Here is a 21,696-nt window from a genome sequence, read left to right as displayed (position 1 = left end):
GTCGTGAGCCCAGATTACCATGATCTTGATCAGCAGGGACAGAACACCGCTCAGCGTCCAGATGATTCAATCGTGCCGAGAGATGATGAGATCACGGCCAACTTTGCATCATCAGTCTTTGATAATAATCAATCGGACGACAATGAATCGTACATAGTCTGGAGCACTCCCTCAGCGCTGTCCTCAAGAAAGATGTCCATACCACTTGCAGCTCTGCCAGTCCCACCATCCAGATCGATAGCAAAATCTACCATCGCAGGCGCCGCAGCTTTTTCTGAAGCTTCATCCGTTGCCCAACAATCAACTGCAGTACCTCGGTCGCATTCAACAACAGTACCGACATCTTCTTCATCCCTCTCCCACACCTCGGCACTCACTGATGCTTCTGTTCGACCGCCTCCTTCTCTCTCTTTGATTGAACCCCACGAACCACCAGCACTGGCAGCAACCCAAGATCGATCAGCTATTAGACGATGGCCTGCTGGGGAGGCATCCAGCAGTGGAGGCAAGGAACAAGATACATCAAAAAACGGACCGTATCAGGATCAACCAGGAACACAAAATACAAGGGGCGGTCAGGGCATCCGTGCTGCTGGAACTGTTCGTTCTCTGAGCGCTGCAACGGATGGGGCTCAGTTGAAGTCTCCAATGCCAGCTGAAAGGACAGATGGCCCACAGAAGGAATGCAGAGCGAGAAGCTCCTCGATTCAGTCGTCAAATAAATTACCGAGGACCCCATCGCAAACACCAAGCACGGAGAACCGTGTCATCATGGCCGCCACCGTGGAAAAGCTCGTCGAAAAGCTGACCAGTGAGATAGGTAACACTCACATGAATGTCTTAAATACTCTTTTACATGCTGTCATGTTAAAAGGTATTTCTGACGCTCACTCTTATTTGAACCTCTTGGATCACAACAGACTATACATTCCTCACGGATTTTTTCCTTATCTATCGGCTGTTCATAACACCCATGGCACTGCTGAATCTGTTCATGCTCCGTTTCCACTGGGCCCTCATCGATGACTCGCCTCAACAACAAATTGTCCGGATTCGGACGTTCGTAACCTTACGGCACTGGCTCCTGAACTACTTTGGATACGATTTTATGCGGTCCAAAGACCTGCGTCGGACCTTGAATCTCCAGCTTCAAACTCTCGCAAAGCATCCGATCGTAATGGATAGCACACGCGACCAGCGAATTGTCAGGGAGCTGAGGCGATATGCGCAGAGTTTGAAGAAGATTCACTATCGAAACATGGCTCAACAAAAACTGGAGAGACGGACCCGCAAACATGACGAGCATCATCGGCGTCTTCAAGCTAGAAGAACGTCCCCTCAGAGTCGGCGTGGTGAGTGTCCAAGGCTATTTTTTTTTCTCCGTATACCTGACACAGCATAGTATGTTCCTGAAATCTAATGTACTATGAATTTCATTATTCCTCAAGAATCATGCGTTGAATGGCCTGCCCTCTCAACAGACGAGACCAGCAATGATCATCCGAAAACTAGCCTTCAAGATAGAACCATGCCCCACAGGCATTCACACAGGAGGAGCAACGAATCCGAGCCAGTTACAGAGGAACTGACAGTGGAGTTCCGATCGAGTGACCAGTCTGGCGACGGCGATTCTGATATAGATGACGATTTCGAGCTGTCTTCCGACAACAATGCGAATTCAAGTGGTGACGACTCGGAATACTCCATGCTTGGAGGCGATAATGCGGAGGACGAGGATTCTTCGGACGACGAAGAGAAGGACGAAGCGCAGCAAGGGCACGATGCAGATTCCGAGTCCGGGAGCTTTGCAAGCTGCGACGATCAAAGCCCTTCGGGCGGATTATTCATTCAGAATGATGCCCTTGGCACCGGCCGTCATCTTCCTTCACCAGCATTTTCTCCACGACCGCAAAAGTCACAGCAAGGCGAATCAGGTTCAGGACGTTCTCGCCAATTTACCGCGAGCGCAGTGAGTTCAGCGCCGTCACGGTTTAGAACCAGAGGAACCAGACCAGCGCTTCCAGATTTTGAAGAGTCTATCAAGAGCCGCACCACCAATCTGAATACGCCTAACTCCAGCTACCGCCATAGTCAAAATAGCAATCGGAAAAGTCGCGCCAAGTCTCGTTCCAAGCCGTTGTCTATGGTCAGCCCTGTTGTGCCATCACTTCCTCCTCAGGCAGGGTCTCCGCTCTCGGATCGTGGATCAATTCGATCGATAGAGCCTTACATCAATCCGCCTCCTCGCTCCACCGCATCGACAGAAAAGAAAACAACGCTGTCAAAGTACATGAGCGCTACAGTCGACCGCCTTTCCAAAATGAAGAACGTGTTTTCCACGAACGCAAGAAAGAATCGTAAGCACACCCTTTCGACCACATCTACAAATTCTGTTGGATATTCAAGCAAACGGACAAATGCCAGCGGTGTTAGCCAGTCACATTCAAGGCGGTACCGACAACGCAATCAGTCGGATCCAGAAGGCGACAAACTGTCTCATTATCTTCTTGGGTCCTGCACCGGCGCGAACATGCTTGTGTCCTCATCTGAGGAACGTCGACATCCCAACCGTCGTTACGCAACGGAGAGGAATTATCATAGAGAGGAAGTCGGAAGCGACTGGTCGAGCGACGACGAGTATTCGCAGTACGAAATGACTCGGAGGAGCAGTAGACAGTACCATTTGAATGACGACAACACCCCAGAGGAATTTGATATCGTCGGCCCTCAGCTTTTGGAGGCGCGACTGGAGCAGGCCCATTACCCGCCATACGTGGATATCACTCCAACCATCCTGGAGAGAGCTCGGATAGAGGTGGGCTCCAGACATATCGCTGATCATACTGGGAGCGATGTTGATAACGGCTTTTGCTCTGAATGTGAGAGGGCGAGATATTTGTCGGGTCCATCGTGTCTACATCCGTTTGCTTATATAGGAGCAGATGGCAGCGAAGTTTTTGTCACTGAGATTACCGATGAGCAGGCGGCCGCAGTCGTTGCAACGCAGGAAGGATCAGCATTACAGGAATGCCAGAACAGCTCATTGCCACACGAGGCCGCGCCGGATAGAATGTTTACTTCGCAGGGTCGAATGATGTGGAGGCAAGACTCGCACGATATACTCGAACGCCTTTCTCGACGTCTCCATAAGTCGCAGGAATATCTCTCCACAGTGTACATGGGCGAAAGACCACATCATCCTCAAAATGGCGCTGCGAAGTTGAGAGAACAGCTGCAATACATTGAGCAATCTGTATCAAGTCAAATTGGACAACCGCTGGGGCAACCACTGGAGCAGCCGCTGAGACCTCTGGAAGACCGTCCAGGTCCTGATGGGGCGAGATCAGCAGAGAGTGTTCATGTGCAGGAGGCAACCGACGTTCCAGCTCAGTCAGCTACGCCATCGATGCCTCAGCGCCATTTTACTGGACATCACGAGCAACAAACCCCTAATAGTCCTCCACTTCGGCGACACTCATTGGCTTTAGAGAGCAGTATGGGACGGTCAACGTCCGATAATGATACCACAAGCCAGATTCCTGACAGGTCTTCACAATCAAAAACGCCCCTCAGCGACCTTGATCACGATAATACCTCGCAGCAGTTGGTTCGCGATGAGCATTTAGCGTCAAACTCAGGACCATCTCACATGCAGCCAGTAATCGAAAGCACCGCGGCTATTGAAATCGAAGGCGCAAGTGTTGGTCAGTCCAGCTCAAGTGCCCAACCGTCCTCTCTGGTACTGACCCCAACGCAGCCCTTTACGACAACGGGTTTTAGCAAGGGACGGTCCAGGTCTCAACCGCACTTGTTGAGCGGTCTGTCTGCTACCCAGGTGCATGCGCTGGCCATCAAGTCCGATCAGAACTCGTGTATAGATGATCGCTGTCAGCACAGCCACGAATCGCATTCACCACACAGACTACCTACCAGCCGAAATCGTGCGCTGACAAGCAGTACGGCACCACCTGGCCCTCTCCGGTCAAACTCATACTTCATTGATGGCCACAGATCAAGTGAAGTGCAACAACAGCGACGGCAGGGTATAGACACGTTTTCTCAGCGCTTTCATGAGCTGGTGACTCTGACAGCAAAGGAACCATGCATACCATCTATCGTGCTCTGGTATCGTTCTGAGCTGATTGCACAGCAGCTTTGCTTGATCGAGCGAGAGCTGCTAAGTCAGGTTCAATGGTACGAGCTTGTTGATGCTGGCTGGACCAAGAATGCGGCTTCGAAGGCCGACGCTAAGAAGTCCACTGTGTCCTTGGCTGAGGGTACCGATCATCAGCAAACCGGTCCGGAGAGGCGGGACACGGATGATGAAAAACGTAGCCTCAAATCCACACATTCCAACTGCGCATCAACAGCCACGTCCATAAAAAACTCCCGAAATCTTTTACATCAGACTTCCAGTGCAAATAAGCGAGTTGCACGACGTGACGAAAGCATCGGTATCAAAAGACTTGTGGAGCGCTTCAACTTGGTAAGTCAATCGACCTTAGACAAATAACTTGGAGGGTGCTACTCCTTCGCTTCGATTGCCTTGATTGCTAATGATCTAGTTGATGTTTATCATGACTAGACATGTCAATGGGTGGCATCTGAAATTGTCCGGACGCAAAACCTGGATATGAGGGTCAAAGTGGTTGAGAAGTTCATCCGCATAGCCTATGTAAGGTTATAGTGTCATGTTTAGTCGCAACGAGAACATCCTGTATACGTATATGTTCTGACCATATATAGCATTTTCCTACAATCCTTCAATCTGTACCGTAGACATGCTACAACCACTCGAACTTCAGTTCCCTAGTCCAGATAACGGTAGCTCTTCAAACTGAGCCCGTCGAGCGCTTGACCCGGACATGGGCTAGGGTTCGAGCCCAGGAAATGAGGATCATGCGCGATCTTGTGGAGTTTACGATGCCTATGCGTAATTGGAAACACCTTCGCGATGCGATGAAGAACATTGCGGATGAGTGGGGCGGTAGCGGCAATGGAGCGGTAGGTCCGGCTTCAGCTTCAGTCTCAACGCCACCCACGTTATCTGAGAAGCCAAGTGGCAGTGGTAATGGGGTCATGTTTTTCAACAAGAAACCGTCCAAGCCGAGGTCAGGGGAAGGCGCGACAACTCCAAAAGGAACTGAATCTACTGTGTCGGCATTACCGTCGTATTTCTCAAGCCATCTTTTCCATCAAAAGGGTCGTGCGACGCATGGGTTTCCGTCTGTCTTGTTGTCCAGTGCAAAGGGCAAGGAGAGAGAGAAAGAGACCACGGATACTGGACGGCAAGGAGGTTGTATTCCTTTTCTTGGTAAGATAGCAGATCGCCTGCAGGTGCATGATCCTCAGTTGCGACGACGCATGTGTCTACCTGCATACTGACCGTTCCCTTTCTCGTATATAGCTCTTTATCTTTCGGATCTGGTCTTCAATTCCGAACTGCCGTCGTATGTAGAGCCAGCGGGTCCTGACAGTCAGCCTATGGTGAACGTTCATAAGCACCGTACGACGGCGACTATCATTAAGCGCATCTTGACGTTCCGAACGATGGCAGGAAGGTATCCCTTTCGTCCTGAACCAAAAGTACGCGAGCAGTTGATGGCGATCGAGGGACTCGAGCGCGCAGAATTAATACGGCTAAGTAATCTTTGCGAGGAGCGAGCCTCAGACGCTGCTCGGTGATGGGAAGCCGTCGACATTCGTATACAGATGATGGTTTTCGTGAGGGAAGCATACTTTTACGTAGAGTTGTAGCTGTAAGGTTATTTACTACTAATAAATCGCGTGAAGAAGGTATTGGTACGACCTTCGAAGGACCCGGTTTTGCGGCTTCATTATTTCAAGGGACTTTTATTTATCAAAGTACTATGTACGATTAGGATAAGAGTAACGGTAGCGAGTGTAGAAAGGATAGGAGAAGATTTACAGTCGGAAGCACACTAAACCTCGACTGGAAAGAAATGAAGGTAGAAAGGAGGAAAGGAAAGAAAGATCGTAAATGTTGCAATAAGGGTTGTCAAAGCTGCCAACGCTTGATCTTGCTGTGTCTCTGTTATCGATGGTCGTATGGGGGATGTAAACGCTCTGATCAACAGAGCATATTTTTTCTTCTCCTGTTGGGGTGTCATGGGTGGGGGTATACAGAATTCGACAAGTGCTCTCTCGCTTATGGCTAGTTGGTGGGTGAGGATCAGGACTACATGATGCTGCAGCCACAACCGGTGGGCTGGACCTCAAAGGGATCATCCTTCTTGTCGACCTCGCCCCAGACAGTAGGGATGAACATGTCCCGCCTTGCCTGGCAGAATTGGATCAGTCTAGAAGTGTGAAAAAGAGGGGTTGTTAGTCAATCGTTCATTTGAATTCCTGGTTATAGCCCCAGACAGGGTATCCTGGATAGTGGCGAATGATAGTTCGTTGGCAGCGGACAAAAAAAAAAGCCTCCGTTGTTGTCAGCGTTCTGTCCTACAGTCCAGGTTGTTGTATATGTCTGGTTCTGTGTTCTGTCCCACAGAGCATGATGTTGTTGATGCCAAATGTTTGTTGCACACGAAAGATGCATCGGCAAATGCCATGCGTCCGTTTGGTTTGGTTGCACAAAATATTGCATCTCACTTGTTCTGGTTGTTGCTATCCTCGCCAATGGATATGAAAAATGTACACCACGACAGAGACAATGCGCCCCATCTGTCTTCCCTGAAAAGTCGGAGAAAGAAAAAAGCCCTGTGGTTCAGCGTCGAGATAAGAAGTGTAAGACCGGGTTGACTTACAGAATGCTGGCCTGGGAGACGGAGATGCGATCGCGCTCGTATTGCTCACGCAGCTTCTTGTTGTGTTCCAGCTGACGCTGCAGACGCATTTCCGTCGGCATTGATGAAGCCCTGTATGTCTAATATCTGTGCTCATGTATAAGCAAAAGTAGGCATGTTTAGAAGTTTGGAGGTTTAAAAGAGGGCTGTTGACTGGACATTCGCTGTTCGTCGTGAGGGTGTACGATGATATTATTGCTGATCGACAGGTTGACACTGCAGAGGGGAATGATTGTCGAAACATTCATTATATGAAATATTTTCAGGGGTAAAGAGGAACCGGGCGATCTGTTGCAGAGCACAAAAAAATGCACGCTGATAGACATGCTGAAAAAAGACGTTGAGGAGGGATTGGGAAGCATTGGTCGACAGTGATAAAAATGAGTGAGAGAATGAGGGAGTATGAGAGAGAGAAACCTACGGGTTATATGAGAGGAACTGAGAGCGGAAGGATTGGGCGTGGAAGAAACGGAGGGCTATTGCGGAGGTGTGATTCCTCAGAGGTGTTTCTGCAGATGACAAGGCGGTGGGATGATGAGTGTAGATGAGGATGGAAGAAGGGAATGATCAACCAACCAACTGATCGATCTGTCGCTGTGATGGGATGAGAGAAGTGAGCGAGAGAGCGAGTGGGGGTGTAAGGACAAAGGAGTTTGTGAGGTGAGAGTGTGAAGAAGAGAATGTGGACCCTCACTCTGCCACGCACTTGTTCTTACGATTGTCACCTTACTCATTGCTTTCCCGCTGTATCCAAGGACTCCAAGCTATCCAAACGGGCTGCCTGGCTCCCAAAATGCCAGTGACCATCATGGGATATAAAGAATCGAAATACAGAAATACAGATCCGGGCTCACTCCCTCAATCCCTCACTTGCTCGGCTGGCATGGCAGGAACAGACATCAACATCCTCGCATCACTTTCAACCGAAGCTACAGCGCTTCCATCAGATGAGATCAACGTTGTCTGCCCGGTGTCCTACCTGGAATCAAATATGTCCGGCCTCGCTTACTAAAGAATCCCTGGGCTCCAGGAATTAAATCCAAGAAATGATTGTCGAAAGCACCAGTGTACCTCAGTTCCAATAAAAGTTTGGTCCGCACGTCAAGACACCCACCAACATTTAGCAGAAACTGCTCACAATTTTTTTTTTATTCTCATTGGCAATTGGCATGCAGAAGAATCAGAGCTACTGCAGGCTGCAAATGCTCTCGTAGCAAAGAGAGAGAAAACCACTGTAAGTTCGCTCTGTCGATTGGCCATGGCTACACAGGATTTCAGTTGCGGGTTGGATGAACTAATAGGCCGCACGCCTATCTGCATCTTAAAACAACGGCACTGATTGTAAATCGAGTGCGCCGCCATACCGAGGCGCATGATGCATTATCAGGGGCAGGGGGGCGATGTTCTTTTAAAAATATGGGAAATGAACAGCATAGAAAAGAAGGTTGATGGAAAGAGCACTGAGCAACGCTGCTTTGTTCTTTCGATAAATATATGCCAAACGGCCGCGATCGGTGTGTGCCCAATGAACGAGGTACTCATTCGTGCCTCAGTGCCGGTGCGAGTGTCTTTAGACTGGTTTTTTTATCTTTTGGCTGTAGAATGCTGTCATAGGCTGGTAAGTGCAGAAATGGGAGAAATGGGGTACCTGCGCACTTTCTTATAACTTTTCGAGCTATCAGGAACGCGTGCAAATCCGCTGAAAACCTTGTTTTATCACGTATCATCTCAGAGTGCGTATTCCTGCCTCAGACCGGGTGTCACGGGACAACCTTCGTTCCTCGCTGCTGAGAAACCTGGGAATCATCACCATTACTTCAACCTTCACATCTACCTCACGCCATCCTTCGATCCCTTCCCCTACATCAGCAACGCCTTCTTATTGATACAAAGGAACCAGCTTAAACAGGATAGTAGAGAAAGAACCGACAGACGGCAGGAAAGGTACAGGAGTTTACAGGACATATCCCACGTACAGCACACTTTTTCAACGCGACCTGCACCAGTCGAACACTACGGCACCACGCTATGTCGACCGTACCGTCCATCCTGCGTCCGCCTCAGAAGAATCGATCTGAACAAGTTCTCGCTCAGGGAGTACGACAGCACATCGCTACCTCGTCCTCAGCCTTCGCTCCCTCAAATGGTACGACTCAATGCCCGCTAATAGTCGTTGCCTCTTCTCAAATGACCGTTCAATTTCTCGTCATGTCTTCTGTACCATTACTTATCAAGCCTGTCGTCGGCTGATGTTCAAATCGTAGATGACCCCATGAAAATGTTCAAGATCCTCGAGGCGCTGCAGAAGGGTAACGGCCGAGATCTCACGAGGCGTGTTTTTGTGGCGATTCTTCCTCCAGTTGAGAACACGCAACCTCTAACGTGATCGGGACGTTTGTATACCTTCCTCTTACTTTCATCAGGCGATTTAAACTCATTGTCGACCCTCCTGCCAACTTACAAGACTGGCCCCGTGTTCCCCATCCCCAGCACTCCCGGCGGATCCATCTCCAGCACTCATTCGTTCGAGGGTGCGTTTCAGGGAAATCAGACTACGCCCGTCCACCTGGCGGTTCAGTGCGCACAGTACCCCGTGATCGAGTATGTTATCAACAACACGCCTCAGGTCGATCTCAATGCCAGGGACACCCATGGCTCCACGGCCCTCCACATCGCCTCCAGCATGGGCCGTCTCGATGTCGTCAAATTACTACTCTCAAAGAGCAGCGTCAACGATGGTATTCTAGATCACAAGGGCAAGAGTGCAGTTGATGTGTCCGCCACTGCGGAAGTGCGTGTTGTTCTTAAAGGTACAAAATGTGGTCAAGGCAACAGGGATTACTACTACTGCTTTAATGTGCAATCCTGGATGGACTTTGACCTATTCGTTTCTCTCGTGTGTTTTTCCCAATAGCTCACCGCACAGAATATCTTACAAAAACAACGGCGTTGATGCACCAGTATGCGGAAGCGGGAGACTTAACTAGCCTGATCAGTCTTTTTGACCATCCACGGGCAGCCTTTGTGCTCAACATCAGCCATCAGGACACAGAGACGGGATCGACAATTCTGCACTCTGCAACCAAACGCAAGGACATGGCTATGGTGCAGTGGTGTCTAGATCAGGGCATCGACACTCTGCTCCGTGACAAGAAGGGCAAGACCGCCGCCGATGTCTCCAAGGATACAAAGATCAAGAGTCTCCTTCGCGAATCTCGCTCCCAAGGTACGCTACATCTTTATTACTGTCGATGAATCAATCAGCCTATGCTGGGATTTGGTGTTAATCAAATGGTATTTTTTTGCACCTCAATTTGTACGTTTGTACTTTAGGAACGGGAGCACCATTGATCCCAACAACTCCTGGACAGCCACCTCGGCTCGAAGGGACCCTCTTCAAGTGGACCAACTATGCATCCGGATACAAAGCAAGGTGGTTTGTGCTGGAAGACGGCATTCTGTCGTATTTCCATAACCAGGAGGATGCCGGGAACGCCTGCAGAGGAAGTATCAACTTGCGCATTGCCAAGGTCTGGATTGACTCTAACGACAAGCAACGCTTCGACATCATCGGCAAAGGCTCTATCCGCTACCATCTAAAGGCTGGTCATGCCAATGAGGCCAAGCGGTGGATTTTGGCTCTGACGCAGTCGAAGCAATGGATCGAGGAAACTTCTGGAAACAATCGCCACTCGCTCATGGAGTCCCGTCAGAGCATCAATTTGTCCTCGGCGGATTTCGCTCGACAGAAAGGAGCGGATTCGACCCTCAGTCGCGGACGGAGTATCATCAAGGACGGAACGAGCAGTTCTATCGCCCGATCTCAACGATCTCGCTCTTCTTCAACCAGCCCAGAGGACAACCAACTCGACGCCAGCGTAGTTCCACATCTAGAGTCATTCGTCACGATGAACAATTACGTCCAATCCCAAATTCAGATCCAGTCAGAGTTTGCGGAGAATTTGGTACGTCTGCAGAGGGCGGCCGAGGTTCCGGAGGACTCTGAGGTCATGAAGCTCACCCATGCCGCCCACGAGTCCTCGTTGGCCTTGAAGAGCTCGATTCAGAAACTGCAAGAGATGGTCCAGGACCGTGAGGCATACTGGAAGCGGATCCTTGAGCAGGAGTCCCAGAAGCGCGAGCTCTGGGAGGAGAGCTTGAGGGTGCTATCAGAAGAGCAGCTGGAGATGCAAAGGGTATTGAAGCGCACAGAGGAGAGCAACCAGAAAATGAAGAAGAACCGATCTGTCCGCTCCAAGGCTAGTACACCTACCCTACAAGCAAATGTCACGTTCGGTGCTTCCACCCTGGCTTCAGATGGAGTTACCCAGAACGCGGGAGCAGCTGTTCAGGATTCGACACATGGTACATCAAAGACAATTTCTGGTGGAGACCGTCAGGTCGAGATCGAGGACGATGAGGACTCGGGTTCAGATGTAGAATCCGGAGACGAGTTCTTTGATGCCGTGGATGATGACGATATTGTCGAGTTCGAGAACGACGATGCCGAAGAAGAGCTCACAACCGGTGCCGGTGCAACATCCCATACAGCCGAGGAGGGTGCAACCGAAGCAGCGCCAGCAGCAGCAGTAGCGGCGGCGCCAGCACCATCAGCAGCACATGCGCATGAGGCAACCTATATTGCGCCTTCGTTCAAAGGATACCCGGAGAAGGTCCGTGATCGTCTTCCAACCAAGCAAACCTCTTTGCGTCCCGATGTGTCTCTCTGGGCGATTTTAAAGAACTCGATCGGCAAGGACTTGTCAAAAATCACACTGCCTGTGTACTTTAACGAGCCGACATCGATGTTGCAGCGCATGGCTGAGGATGCCGAATACATTGAACTGTTAGACAAGGCTGTACGGCAACGAGGAGCGACGGAGCGCATTCTCTTCATTGCGGCGTTCGCGATGAGCAACTACTCAAGCACGATCGGGCGAGTTGCCAAGCCGTTCAACCCACTCTTGGGCGAGACCTACGAGTACTGTCGCGAGGACAAGCAGTTTCGTTACATTTCTGAGCAAGTGTCGCATCACCCAGTAAGTCACTTTCTCCTCCTCTCTCTCTTCTGCATGATATTAATGCCTATGCAGCGTCTAATATGCTTTTATGTTATTACTGGAATCCTTTCTTAGCCTATCAGTGCATGCTACTGCGACTCTCCTAACTATAACTTTTATGCAGAGGTCGACGTCAAGTCCAAGTTCTGGGGCAAGTCCTTCGAAGTCATGCCCAAGGGAACATCACACGTCGAGCTGAAGGTCCCCAAGGCATTTGCGGAGGGACAGCAGGAGCTGTTGGATGATCCCGAGGACGAGACCAAGTTCATCGAGCACTACTCCTGGAAGAAGGTGACGACCTGTGTACAGAACCTGATCGTGGGCACGCCCTGGATCGACAACTATGGAGACATGATCATCACGAACCATCGCACTGGAGAGACGTGCCAATTGACGTTCAAGGCACGCGGCTGGAGAGGTAAGGATGCGTACGAGATCCGGGGTTTCGCCGCGGACGCTCGGGGTAAGGAGGTTTGGGAAGTTGCGGGACGATGGAACGAGCGACTGGTGGCCCGTCGTACTGGTAAGGGCAATGGTGAAGACCTGGGCAGTGACGCTGTTGCAGCTGGTGCTGTGCATGTGGCCGAGGATGAGCAAGGTGGTCTGGCCCGCTCAGCATCTCCGATGAGCGTCGGAAAGCCAAAGGCGGGCCATGCGGGATATCTTTCACCGAAGCATGTGCTATTGCTCTGGAAGCGTGATCCTGTGCCCTCGACCCCGACGCCGTTCAACTTTACGCCGTTCGCTATGACACTGAACGACTGTCCTGAGGAACTGAAGAAGCACCTTTGCCCGACGGATTCGCGTCTTCGTCCTGACCAGCGAGCGATGGAGAACGCAGAGTTCGATATTGCGAACACTGAGAAGCAGCGTTTGGAGGAGAAGCAGCGCGCGAAGCGCAAGCTGCTGCCACCGGGCAAGGATCATCAGCCAAGGTGGTTCAAGAGGAATGCGCAGGATGATGGATGGGATTTTGTGGGCCGTGATCCCCCTGGACAGCCAAAGGGTAGTGGCCAGGAGCGCGATGGTCGTTTCGGTTACTGGGCTGAGCGCCAGAGATGTGGAGCGACGCCTGAACGTCCTCAGCAACTTAAATGGGATGTGGAGGACGATGATATCTTTTAAAGATGATGGATTTCTTATATCTTTGACGATGTTAATAAACAACAGCGCAATCTTGCCGGCATCTTCATTGTATATAGCGGAGCTTTAGCTGCATTATAAATCTGTTTGTTGCTATGAAAGAGTTGCCTCGAGGTTGGGCCTTGCGCGGGAATAATACCCAACCATCCTCCTAGACCCTGATTCATGCACCGCCCTTGTCCTTGATCTGGCGTTGGGCGCGCTCCGAACGCATCTGGAGCTCCTTATAACCTCTCGTCAAGTGGCTCAACTGTCTCTGGGTAATGTCCAACTGTTCCTCAGTACGCCAACGGAGCTGACGTTCATCCAAGAGCTGCTTCGAAAGAGAATCAACTTCCCAGGCTGCGAACTGGATGAGCACATTCGGAGAGATGGTATATCCCATTGAAGAGGAAAACGGCGGATCAAGAGGTAGCATCAAATCAAGACGCTGCTGTTCTAAGTGGGGCAGCAGTGAAGCGGAGGGCTCGGCGAAGCTGTTTGCATACTGGCTGCAATTAATGCTGCTGGGCTCCCTTTGCTGGTACCCGCTCGAACGTCGAGATGTATTCTCATCCCGCGTGAATCGATTGAGTGTAGTATTGCTGCTGTTCTTAATAAGGTCGCTGGTTCGCAAGAACCGCTCAGTGAAGAGACCATTTCGACCGAGGGCGCCCTCATTCTCGTTGTTGAGATGGTCGGTCCTGCTCTGGTAGTATCGATTGTCGTGGTTGTCGTTGGAATGGGGGGATTCACGTCTTCTCTTGATACCGCGTGGATCGCCGACGTGGTTTGAGCGCGGGCTGCTGTCAGCGTTGGGGCCCCTCACATCGGATCTGTCGACGTGTCTTTCAGAGCCAAACCTACGAGGATGCGCAGTGATACCAGCCATAAACAACAAATCGTCCTGAAAGTTGTGGACGGCTTCATCTTTGCTGTTGTTCTTCGTGGGCTCGGCATCGAGGTCATGATATCGATGGCCACGATCGCATGGACTGAGGTAACGGAAGGTCTTGGGAGTGTCACGAACAGGACGGTTGCCGCTACCTCTTCTGCCAGTAGCCGATGTGTCGCTGACGAGGATGGATGACGATGAAGGAGACCCAGGCCGATTGTCCTTGCACGCTTTCACGACTCCCTTTACTCGCTCACGCCTTTGACCGTGTTTACAATCCTCATCATCATCGTCGGCATTCGAAGGGCCATGTTGAGTCTGGTCCTCTTCCTCTCCTTGAACTTGCGGCTCTTCGACTTTGATGATCTTGTCGTGGGGACCATAAATAGGACTTGGCGAACACGACTGGGAAATGACGACTGAAGACGCATCAACAGTAGAAGATGATGTGCGACCCTTGACGTGCTTGCCCTTACGCTCGCCTACTTCGATTTCCAAGTCATCAGTTCCCCTGTGCTGCCTCTCGTCTTCTTGCAACTCCAGCTGATATTCATCCTCCTCGTCCAAAGAGTCGTTATCTGATGGAGAAAATGATAACTTGGTAGTGTATTCGGATTCCATTCCTAGTGATACGCAGCTCAGGTTCGCGTTTTCTTTTTATTGTGGACTTGGTGAACCACAGATAACAGGGGTGTACTAACGATGCTTAAAGATGAATGATAAACATGGCCGCCTTTGAAGACTATGGAAGCCCTCAATTCGACACGCAATCCAGCAAACTCTTGATAGATGCAGTGGGACTGATCAACGTGATGGCGCTGGGATGTCTTTGGGCATGGACAGTGTAATACGCAAGCATACGTTGTCCATTAACGCTCGCAAGCCAGGTTCCCTGACGATTAATCAGTGCGCGGAGAAATAAACGAAAAAAGCACCCGACATCATGAAGCACTGTCTGGATATTTCTCCGGAGATCAAGAGATTGTAAAGTAGCAAGGGGGCAAAAAACAACAAATATCAGTGCCCCCTAGCATTAACGGGTGATAGCGCGTAGCTTCCAATAACGGCCTTTACCGAGGAATATAGCCAGAGAGTCTTTTGTCGCGACTACTGCTTCCGCTACGGAGCGCCAATTTATGCGTGTGAAGTGAGGAGAGGGAAAAGAAGGAAGGAAGCAGAGGTTGATAGATTACAACCGAATGCTTAAAATCGCGTCGCGAGTCGTGCTTGCCCAGGCCTGAATTGCTCGACCACATCCGCACATCATCTCCCAACCTCCACATCTACTACAACTTGCCTAGCACAAACCCACCCGCTCTCTCATCCACTCATTCTACAACAAAAATGTACGCCTTTCTCAAGCTCACCACGGCCGTCGTCGCCCTCGTCTGCTCTATCCAGGCTGTTCCTCTGATCCCACATTGCTCCGGAGCCGAATGCAGCCAGGACATCAGTACTGGTACCACCAGCGTCGGTTCGATCACCAATATTGTTCCAGTGACCCAGGTGGTGCCGGTCACTCGCTACCAACCCATCGTCCAGGCCTATGCGCCGATCGTCCAGTCCGAGTGCGCGCCTTCTGCACGCAGCCGATTGTTGAACGTCGTACCCCTTACGCCCGAACCACACCTGCACCGTCCGGACTACCTCCGCTCCAACCCCGCTTTCTTTAGCAGCGCCAATGATTTCAACCGCTTTCTCAAGCGCCGCGCCGAGGTCGAGTGTATTCCCTCTGCCACTCAGTCTTGCGAGCAGACTCTGGCGACGAGCACGGCTGATATGGGATCGCTTGTCAAAGTCGAGCCTTCGACCGTGGTCTTGCCCTCAACTGTCTACCAAGGCCACGTCAAGTCCCAGGAGGCCAAGATCTACGCCGCTGAGGCCCAGCACACTGATCTGAAGCATCAGAACGTAGACATGGGCTCAAACACCTTCATCCAGCCCGTGACGAAGGTGATCCCACACACGACGTACCAGCCCTCGGTCGATCAAATGACAACAATGATCCATGCCGCTCCAGCCCAGGACCAGAGCCTCGCTCGCTCGTCCGTCTCGCTGGGATCGACGGTGACGATCCGCCCTGTGACGAAGGTCGAGCCCCTGACGATCTTTCAGCCCAAGATCGAGAGCTTGCCGTTCATCATCCACGACGCTGCCTGTGAGACCCAGATTGTGCCCCCTGAGCAGGCCAGGGTCGCCTCTTACTGAGGTAGATGGCTGAAAAAACGGGTCGGCCTTGTTGAGCTGGCGGCGACACCCATGGTTGCGTGGAAAGGAGCGACGGAGTAAATGTAGGTTGGGACGTGAGGAATGCCGTCGCCTTTAGGAATACCAATACCAATTCGGGAGATTATCTGGGTAAAACTCTGGCCGTTTAGTCCTGGAGAAGAGATGTGAAATAAAAAATATAAACCCCCCCCAGCGAAAACAACGCGACCGCATCTTTGACATGGCCTTTAGAAGGGAGAAAATATCGTCTGAATGTATGTCCATGCCCGTAGAGGCTCATCACTTCCTAGGTATAAAAATAAATTTGAAATGACGGCCAATAGGGCTGAGCAGGAGCGCGACATGGACGCGATCCCGCCATTATCAAGTGCACTGCTCACGCCAACTCATTATAATGCTCAAGACGTCTTTGCTGTCGTTGAAGGACTAACTCCTACACAATATTACCTCATTTCTTTCCTCTTAAAGGCATGACAGGTATTTTAACAGTAGTAGATCTAGAGTTGAGGCTATGTACTGTACACAGAAAAAACGCCCATTCTCTCGGTATGAATGTGCATCTGTTCCTTTCTTATTCTCCTCTGAAAGAGATCCTGATTACGTTGAAGGTCATTCCAGTGTACATGTTCGGAGGGCGATGCACGGATGCATAATTGAATTGATTTGCAGCTGGAACGGTTTAAAAATATAATTTTTTGGAGCGGGACAGAGCTCGTTTTGGAATGAAAGGAATGAGCAAGAGCCCGTGGGTCGCGTTTTGATGCATCATTCAAGGAATGCTTCTGCTGGACCTATTTGCTATAGGGGAGCGTGGACTAGCATGCAAACTAGGGCGTACACAAGGAAGAAGGCACTGCTCCAATTGTAATATTGTAACACGAAGAACACGTCTAGTTCAAGGACCATGGCTTGATATGGCCATTCTCATCCACCGAGATATCTTTTTTTCGTCCGCTGTATCAATCCTTAGACTAGGATGATTGATGGAATTGATAGGGCTCAGACGGGAGAAGAGGAAGAGAGTTTGCCTAGCGATGCTGCTCCATCTATTAAAAATAGAATGTGCTATTATTTTCCACTGCGATTTCCAACCAAAAAAAAAAACCAAAAAAACACGCCCTCTCTAACTCGAAAAGCCGGCTTGTTAGTCTAGTCTAGTTTGCAAGGAACAGGAATGTATTATCCATTTAAGACTTGTATCTCTGCATTCATCCGACTTACCTGACTTCGCCTTTTGAAGGCAGTGTAGGAAAAGAAAGAAGCGAGTGGGCTGCGCTACTCTCTTGAAGGGATGCGTTGACGGTGGTAGCACTCGGATGCGAGCGACATCAAGCATACGCTTCATTTTGTGGGCAGACGGTAAGAGTAGGATAACAGTTGCAATGGCAGCGGCAATAGCAATGGATAAGCTGGAGCATTGCAGGAAGACAAAGAGGGCGTGGGGTGGTCTGGTAAGCAATGTCAGTCTATGGCTTCCAACCAGTGGTTATAGCACGGAAAAAAAAAAAGTCGCCGCTAAATTTTTTTGAATGGTCCTGAATAACGAACACAATTCAATCCGAGCTGCACACTGCCCTTGCTTACTCGAAATCCTCCATCATCATCATCATCATCATCATCATCTGTCCTCCCCTTTCCTTTCTCTCCCCTTCTCTTCATCATCCTCATCCCCCGTCCCTCCTCATTCTCATTCTCATCCCATCTTCATCTTCATCATCCCCATCTCCTCCTCCAGCGCTCCTCCCATAAGCGTTTTTTTTATTTCATCTTTGTATTTCACGTAGACTACGCTCCATCACATATATCCGTTTCCTTGTACCTCTTCCTCGTCGTCCCCCACTCCCTCTTCTTCTCTTCGGCATCTGTTGGCACCCCACTTCTCTTTCCTGCTGCCCTCCAGTCTTTAATTCTTCAGAGAGACCATTCACAAGATACCCTTCTCTCACTCCCTCACGTAATCTCACACTCAATCTCGCGCCTGCCCCTTTTGTCTGTGCCTGAAATATATTAATCGAATTTGAATTTGAAACAGCCTAATCAACCACAACAGGCACTCAACGCCCGCTCTTTCAGCAGCAACAACACAACGGCAACAGCAGTAGCAACATGTCTGGCAGACCGAGCGGTGTAGGGATGCGGCCCGGCGATGTCCGTCGCGGAGCCACCCTGAGTCGCGGCAAGACCCTCTCACGCCCCGAGCGATTCCAAACGCCCGAAACCATGTTCAAGAAGCGCAAGGACGACGAACCTGCCTCGTTCTGGGTTATCTTCTCACGTCTCACAACCTGCTGGGCACTTCCGCCCTTCCTGAACATGTGCGGCGTCCATGGCAAGGCTGTGCAGCAGGCCTGGCGAGAGAAGGTGGCGCTGTGCGTCATTATCATGTTCATCGGAGGCATGGTTGCCTTCTTGACCATCGGCTTTACATTCCTGCTGTGCCCAACCTCACAGAGACAAAATGCCCAGACCTTTGCCAGATACGGCGATGCTCAATGTAAGCAAACAGACAGTGGTTGGAATTTGAGGGGATGAAGACCCATGGTACATCTATAATGAGATGAGCTAGAGGTTGGCAGATTTTGTCGCATCATTGGTGTCTGTGTGGATGCGGAAGAGGTAATGTGCTTTACTCCATAGAACGCGGACTTTTAACTAATTTGATCGTCTATCGCCTTCTCTTCTAGTTAACGGTCTCTACGGTATCGAAGGCATGATTTACAGTCTCCAGGGTAATGCCCAATGGCCAGCGGGATTCAACACCACTGCCTTCAAGCCAGCGGGCGATATCAGCAACCTCTGGATTCGCGGCAAGGATTCAGTTAACTGCGTCGGTCTCAATAGTGCCGCGGCTCGGTTCGACAACTGCAACCCCCATGCCGGCGGTTGCGTCAATAACGTTACTGCTTCGAAAGCCTGGCTCGACGCCAGAAGAATCTTCCCAAAGGACAACCTGAGAGTAGGATACGACTGGAATCAGATGGCTCAGGATGAGCTGAGCAACTTCATAGTCATCGACGGCAATGTACTGAACCTGGACGCATATTACAGGACCTACAAGAACCCGATCCCCGGAGACGAGATCGACGCTATCTTCCGCACTGTGAGGTTCTTGCCCATGCCCGAGGGAGGCCGTGATGTCACCAAACTCTTCTTCAGGCGTGACTCGCTCAAGAATACCGTGAACTGTCTCGTTGACAAGTTTCGCGCTGGGTTCATCGATAAGGCCACACCTGGATGCTTTGCCGCAGATCTGTTTATGTATGTATCCCTGACCGTTGTCCTCGGCATTGTGGTGAGTCGATTCGCCATGGCCGTCATTTTCGATTGGTTCCTCTCTGCCAAGCTTGCCAAACCTCCAGTCAAGCCCAAGGTCCACACCATGGCCTCGGCTGCGTCCTCAGGTTCAAGTCTTTCCGGCACAACCATTGCTGCTTCGCCTATTCCAGGAAAGGCACTCTCCCGTACCCCCACCACTGCCAGTATTGCCGGTGGCAATGTCTTGGAGCTTCACACTATCTTGCTGGTGACCTGCTATTCCGAGGGAGAATCCTCGCTCCGTACTACGATCGAATCCTTGGCTGCAACAGAATACCCCGACAATAAGAAGCTGCTCTTTATTATCTGCGACGGTATCATTACAGGATCCGGCAACGACCGCTCGACCCCTGACATTTGCTCCAGTCTTATTGAGCTTGACCCCGCCTTTGATTCGGATCCAACACCCCAGTCGTACATTGCCGTCGCCGCTGGATCAAAACAGCACAACCGCGCCAAGGTCTATGCAGGATATTTCCGATGGAAGAACAGGCGTGTGCCGACAGCGCTGATCGTCAAATGCGGAAACGAGGAGGAGATGGACAAGCCCAAGGCCGGAAACCGTGGCAAGCGCGACTCGCAGCTGATTCTGATGAACTTTTTCTCGCGCGTGACATACAACGATCGCATGACGCCCCTGGACTATGAACTCTTCCGAAAGATCCAGCATTTGATGCAGGTTACCCCGGACAAGTTTGAGATTGTGTTGATGGTGGATGCGGATACGAAGGTCTACCCAAGCTCACTGCGTCTGCTGATGAACTGCATGAATAACGACCCTCTGATTATGGGACTTTGCGGCGAGACCAAGATCGCCAACAAGCGTCAGTCATGGGTTACTGCGATTCAGGTCTTTGAGTACTACATCTCTCACCATCTCGGAAAGGGGTTCGAGTCCGTCTTTGGAGGTGTGACCTGTCTGCCTGGATGTTTCTGCATGTACCGACTTAAGGCCCGCAAGGGAGACGACTGGGTCCCGATTATCACCAAACCCGAAATCGTTCAAGAATACTCGCAAAACATTGTTGAGACCCTTCACCAAAAGAATCTGCTACTCCTGGGAGAGGATCGTTTCTTGACGACGCTCATGCTCCGTAATTTCCCCAACCGCAAGATGATGTTCATGCCCCAGGCTATCTGTAAGACTGTGGTCCCTGATGAATTCAATGTGTTGCTCTCTCAAAGACGTCGCTGGATCAACTCGACAGTTCACAACCTCCTAGAACTAGTCCTCGTCCGAAACCTGTGCGGAACTTTCTGCTTCTCGATGCAGTTTGTCATTTTTATGGAGTTGATTGGAACGGTCGTCCTGCCCGTGGCCATGATCCTGATGATTGTCCTGTGCGTCAGTCTTGCAAACATGCAGATCGAGACAGTATCCCAGGCCATGCCTCTGGTTCTCCTTATCTTTGTCCTGGTCCTGCCCGCGATCCTGATTCTGCTCACGACCCGCAAGCTGATCTATATTGCCTGGATGTTTGTTTACCTGATGGCTCTCCCAGTCTGGAACTTTATCCTTCCTCTGTACGCATACTGGCACTTTGACGACTTCTCCTGGGGAGAGACCCGTAAGGTCGAAGGCGAGGCCAAGGGTGAGGCCCACGGAAACGCCGACGGCATCTTTGATGCCTCTAGCGTACCGCTCAAGCGCTGGGACGATTACGAAAAAGCGCGTGTCCGTCAGGTCAAACGTATCGAACGTGCAGAGCGTCAGCGCGGTCAAGGATCCCCTTATGCACGCAGCACTGGTGCTCCAAGTGTTTACACGGACGATAACGAGTCGGACATGCTGAGCGATTTGGGTCCACAGCAATTCCATCATGATTACAATGGTCGCCAAGTCATGAGTACTCCGCTGGCCGGGAACCAGGCTCGACCGCTGATGGGTATGGGTGGACCCTCACCACGGTTCGCACCAACTTCGCTCGGTAGTCCTGGAAGTCCAGGGGCATGGCAACAGCCCGGCCCTGGAGGCCCACTCTCGCCAGGTGGACAGCCCTTCCCCGGTGGACCTCCCTCGCCTGGCGGAGGACCAATGATGCCCCCTCCTGTTAGCCCTGGCGGCATGCGGAGGAATCGCAGCGATGGGCCAGGATCACCCACTTCACCTCGACAGATGTAGATAGCCCTTCACTCTTCTTTCCTCATTCCCTTCCCGCAAGCGATAGGATATATATTGTCTTTACGTCCAAAAAACAACATTATCATTTTGCACGATTCCAACAGTAGAAAAATATACAAATGCAGGCATACTACTTCAAAT

General features: G+C 50.9%; 6 protein-coding genes across 6 annotated transcripts; 4 read left to right on the top strand and 2 right to left on the bottom strand.

Annotated features, from left to right (window-relative positions):
* Positions 1 to 963: 963 nt before the first annotated feature.
* BC939DRAFT_434872 (uncharacterized protein) lies at positions 964 to 5,788 on the top strand. The gene is made up of 5 exons (XM_051553411.1): positions 964 to 1,352; positions 1,449 to 4,486; positions 4,586 to 4,675; positions 4,780 to 5,314; positions 5,408 to 5,788. Exons 1-5 carry the CDS (start codon positions 974 to 976, stop codon positions 5,683 to 5,685), a joined length of 4,320 nt encoding a protein of 1,439 aa, XP_051417357.1. The 5' UTR covers positions 964 to 973; the 3' UTR covers positions 5,686 to 5,788.
* Positions 5,789 to 5,830: 42 nt separating this feature from the next.
* BC939DRAFT_434870 (guanine nucleotide-binding protein subunit gamma) lies at positions 5,831 to 7,256 on the bottom strand. The gene is made up of 2 exons (XM_051553410.1): positions 6,774 to 7,256; positions 5,831 to 6,320 (listed from the first exon to the last, which is right to left on the bottom strand). The coding sequence occupies exons 1-2, from the start codon at positions 6,872 to 6,874 to the stop codon at positions 6,200 to 6,202; spliced, it is 222 nt and encodes a 73-aa protein (XP_051417356.1). The 5' UTR covers positions 6,875 to 7,256; the 3' UTR covers positions 5,831 to 6,199.
* Positions 7,257 to 8,623: 1,367 nt separating this feature from the next.
* Positions 8,624 to 13,055, top strand: BC939DRAFT_434868 (Oxysterol-binding protein-domain-containing protein). Its single transcript, XM_051553409.1, has 6 exons — positions 8,624 to 8,958; positions 9,077 to 9,121; positions 9,236 to 9,622; positions 9,727 to 10,038; positions 10,146 to 11,851; positions 11,948 to 13,055. The coding sequence occupies exons 1-6, from the start codon at positions 8,841 to 8,843 to the stop codon at positions 12,995 to 12,997; spliced, it is 3,618 nt and encodes a 1,205-aa protein (XP_051417355.1). The 5' UTR covers positions 8,624 to 8,840; the 3' UTR covers positions 12,998 to 13,055.
* A 123-nt stretch (positions 13,056 to 13,178) lies between these two features.
* Positions 13,179 to 14,510, bottom strand: BC939DRAFT_488733 (uncharacterized protein; the record flags this gene model as incomplete). The annotated part of the gene is made up of 1 exon (XM_051559387.1): positions 13,179 to 14,510. The coding sequence occupies one exon, from the start codon at positions 14,508 to 14,510 to the stop codon at positions 13,179 to 13,181; it is 1,332 nt and encodes a 443-aa protein (XP_051417354.1).
* Positions 14,511 to 15,233: 723 nt separating this feature from the next.
* Positions 15,234 to 16,097, top strand: BC939DRAFT_498306 (uncharacterized protein; the record flags this gene model as incomplete). Its single annotated transcript, XM_051559799.1, has 1 exon — positions 15,234 to 16,097. One exon carries the CDS (start codon positions 15,234 to 15,236, stop codon positions 16,095 to 16,097), a length of 864 nt encoding a protein of 287 aa, XP_051417353.1.
* A 1,632-nt stretch (positions 16,098 to 17,729) lies between these two features.
* BC939DRAFT_434861 (chitin synthase-domain-containing protein) lies at positions 17,730 to 21,692 on the top strand. The gene is made up of 2 exons (XM_051553408.1): positions 17,730 to 18,612; positions 18,803 to 21,692. The coding sequence occupies exons 1-2, from the start codon at positions 18,225 to 18,227 to the stop codon at positions 21,553 to 21,555; spliced, it is 3,141 nt and encodes a 1,046-aa protein (XP_051417352.1). The 5' UTR covers positions 17,730 to 18,224; the 3' UTR covers positions 21,556 to 21,692.
* Positions 21,693 to 21,696: the final 4 nt, after the last annotated feature.

The sequence above is a fragment of the Gamsiella multidivaricata genome (genome assembly GCF_025024155.1).
Source record: "Gamsiella multidivaricata strain RSA 2152 chromosome Unknown BC939scaffold_2, whole genome shotgun sequence".
NCBI classification, from domain to species: Eukaryota; Fungi; Mortierellomycota; class Mortierellomycetes; order Mortierellales; family Mortierellaceae; genus Gamsiella; species Gamsiella multidivaricata.
This window is presented reverse-complemented; position numbering and strand designations above follow the sequence as displayed.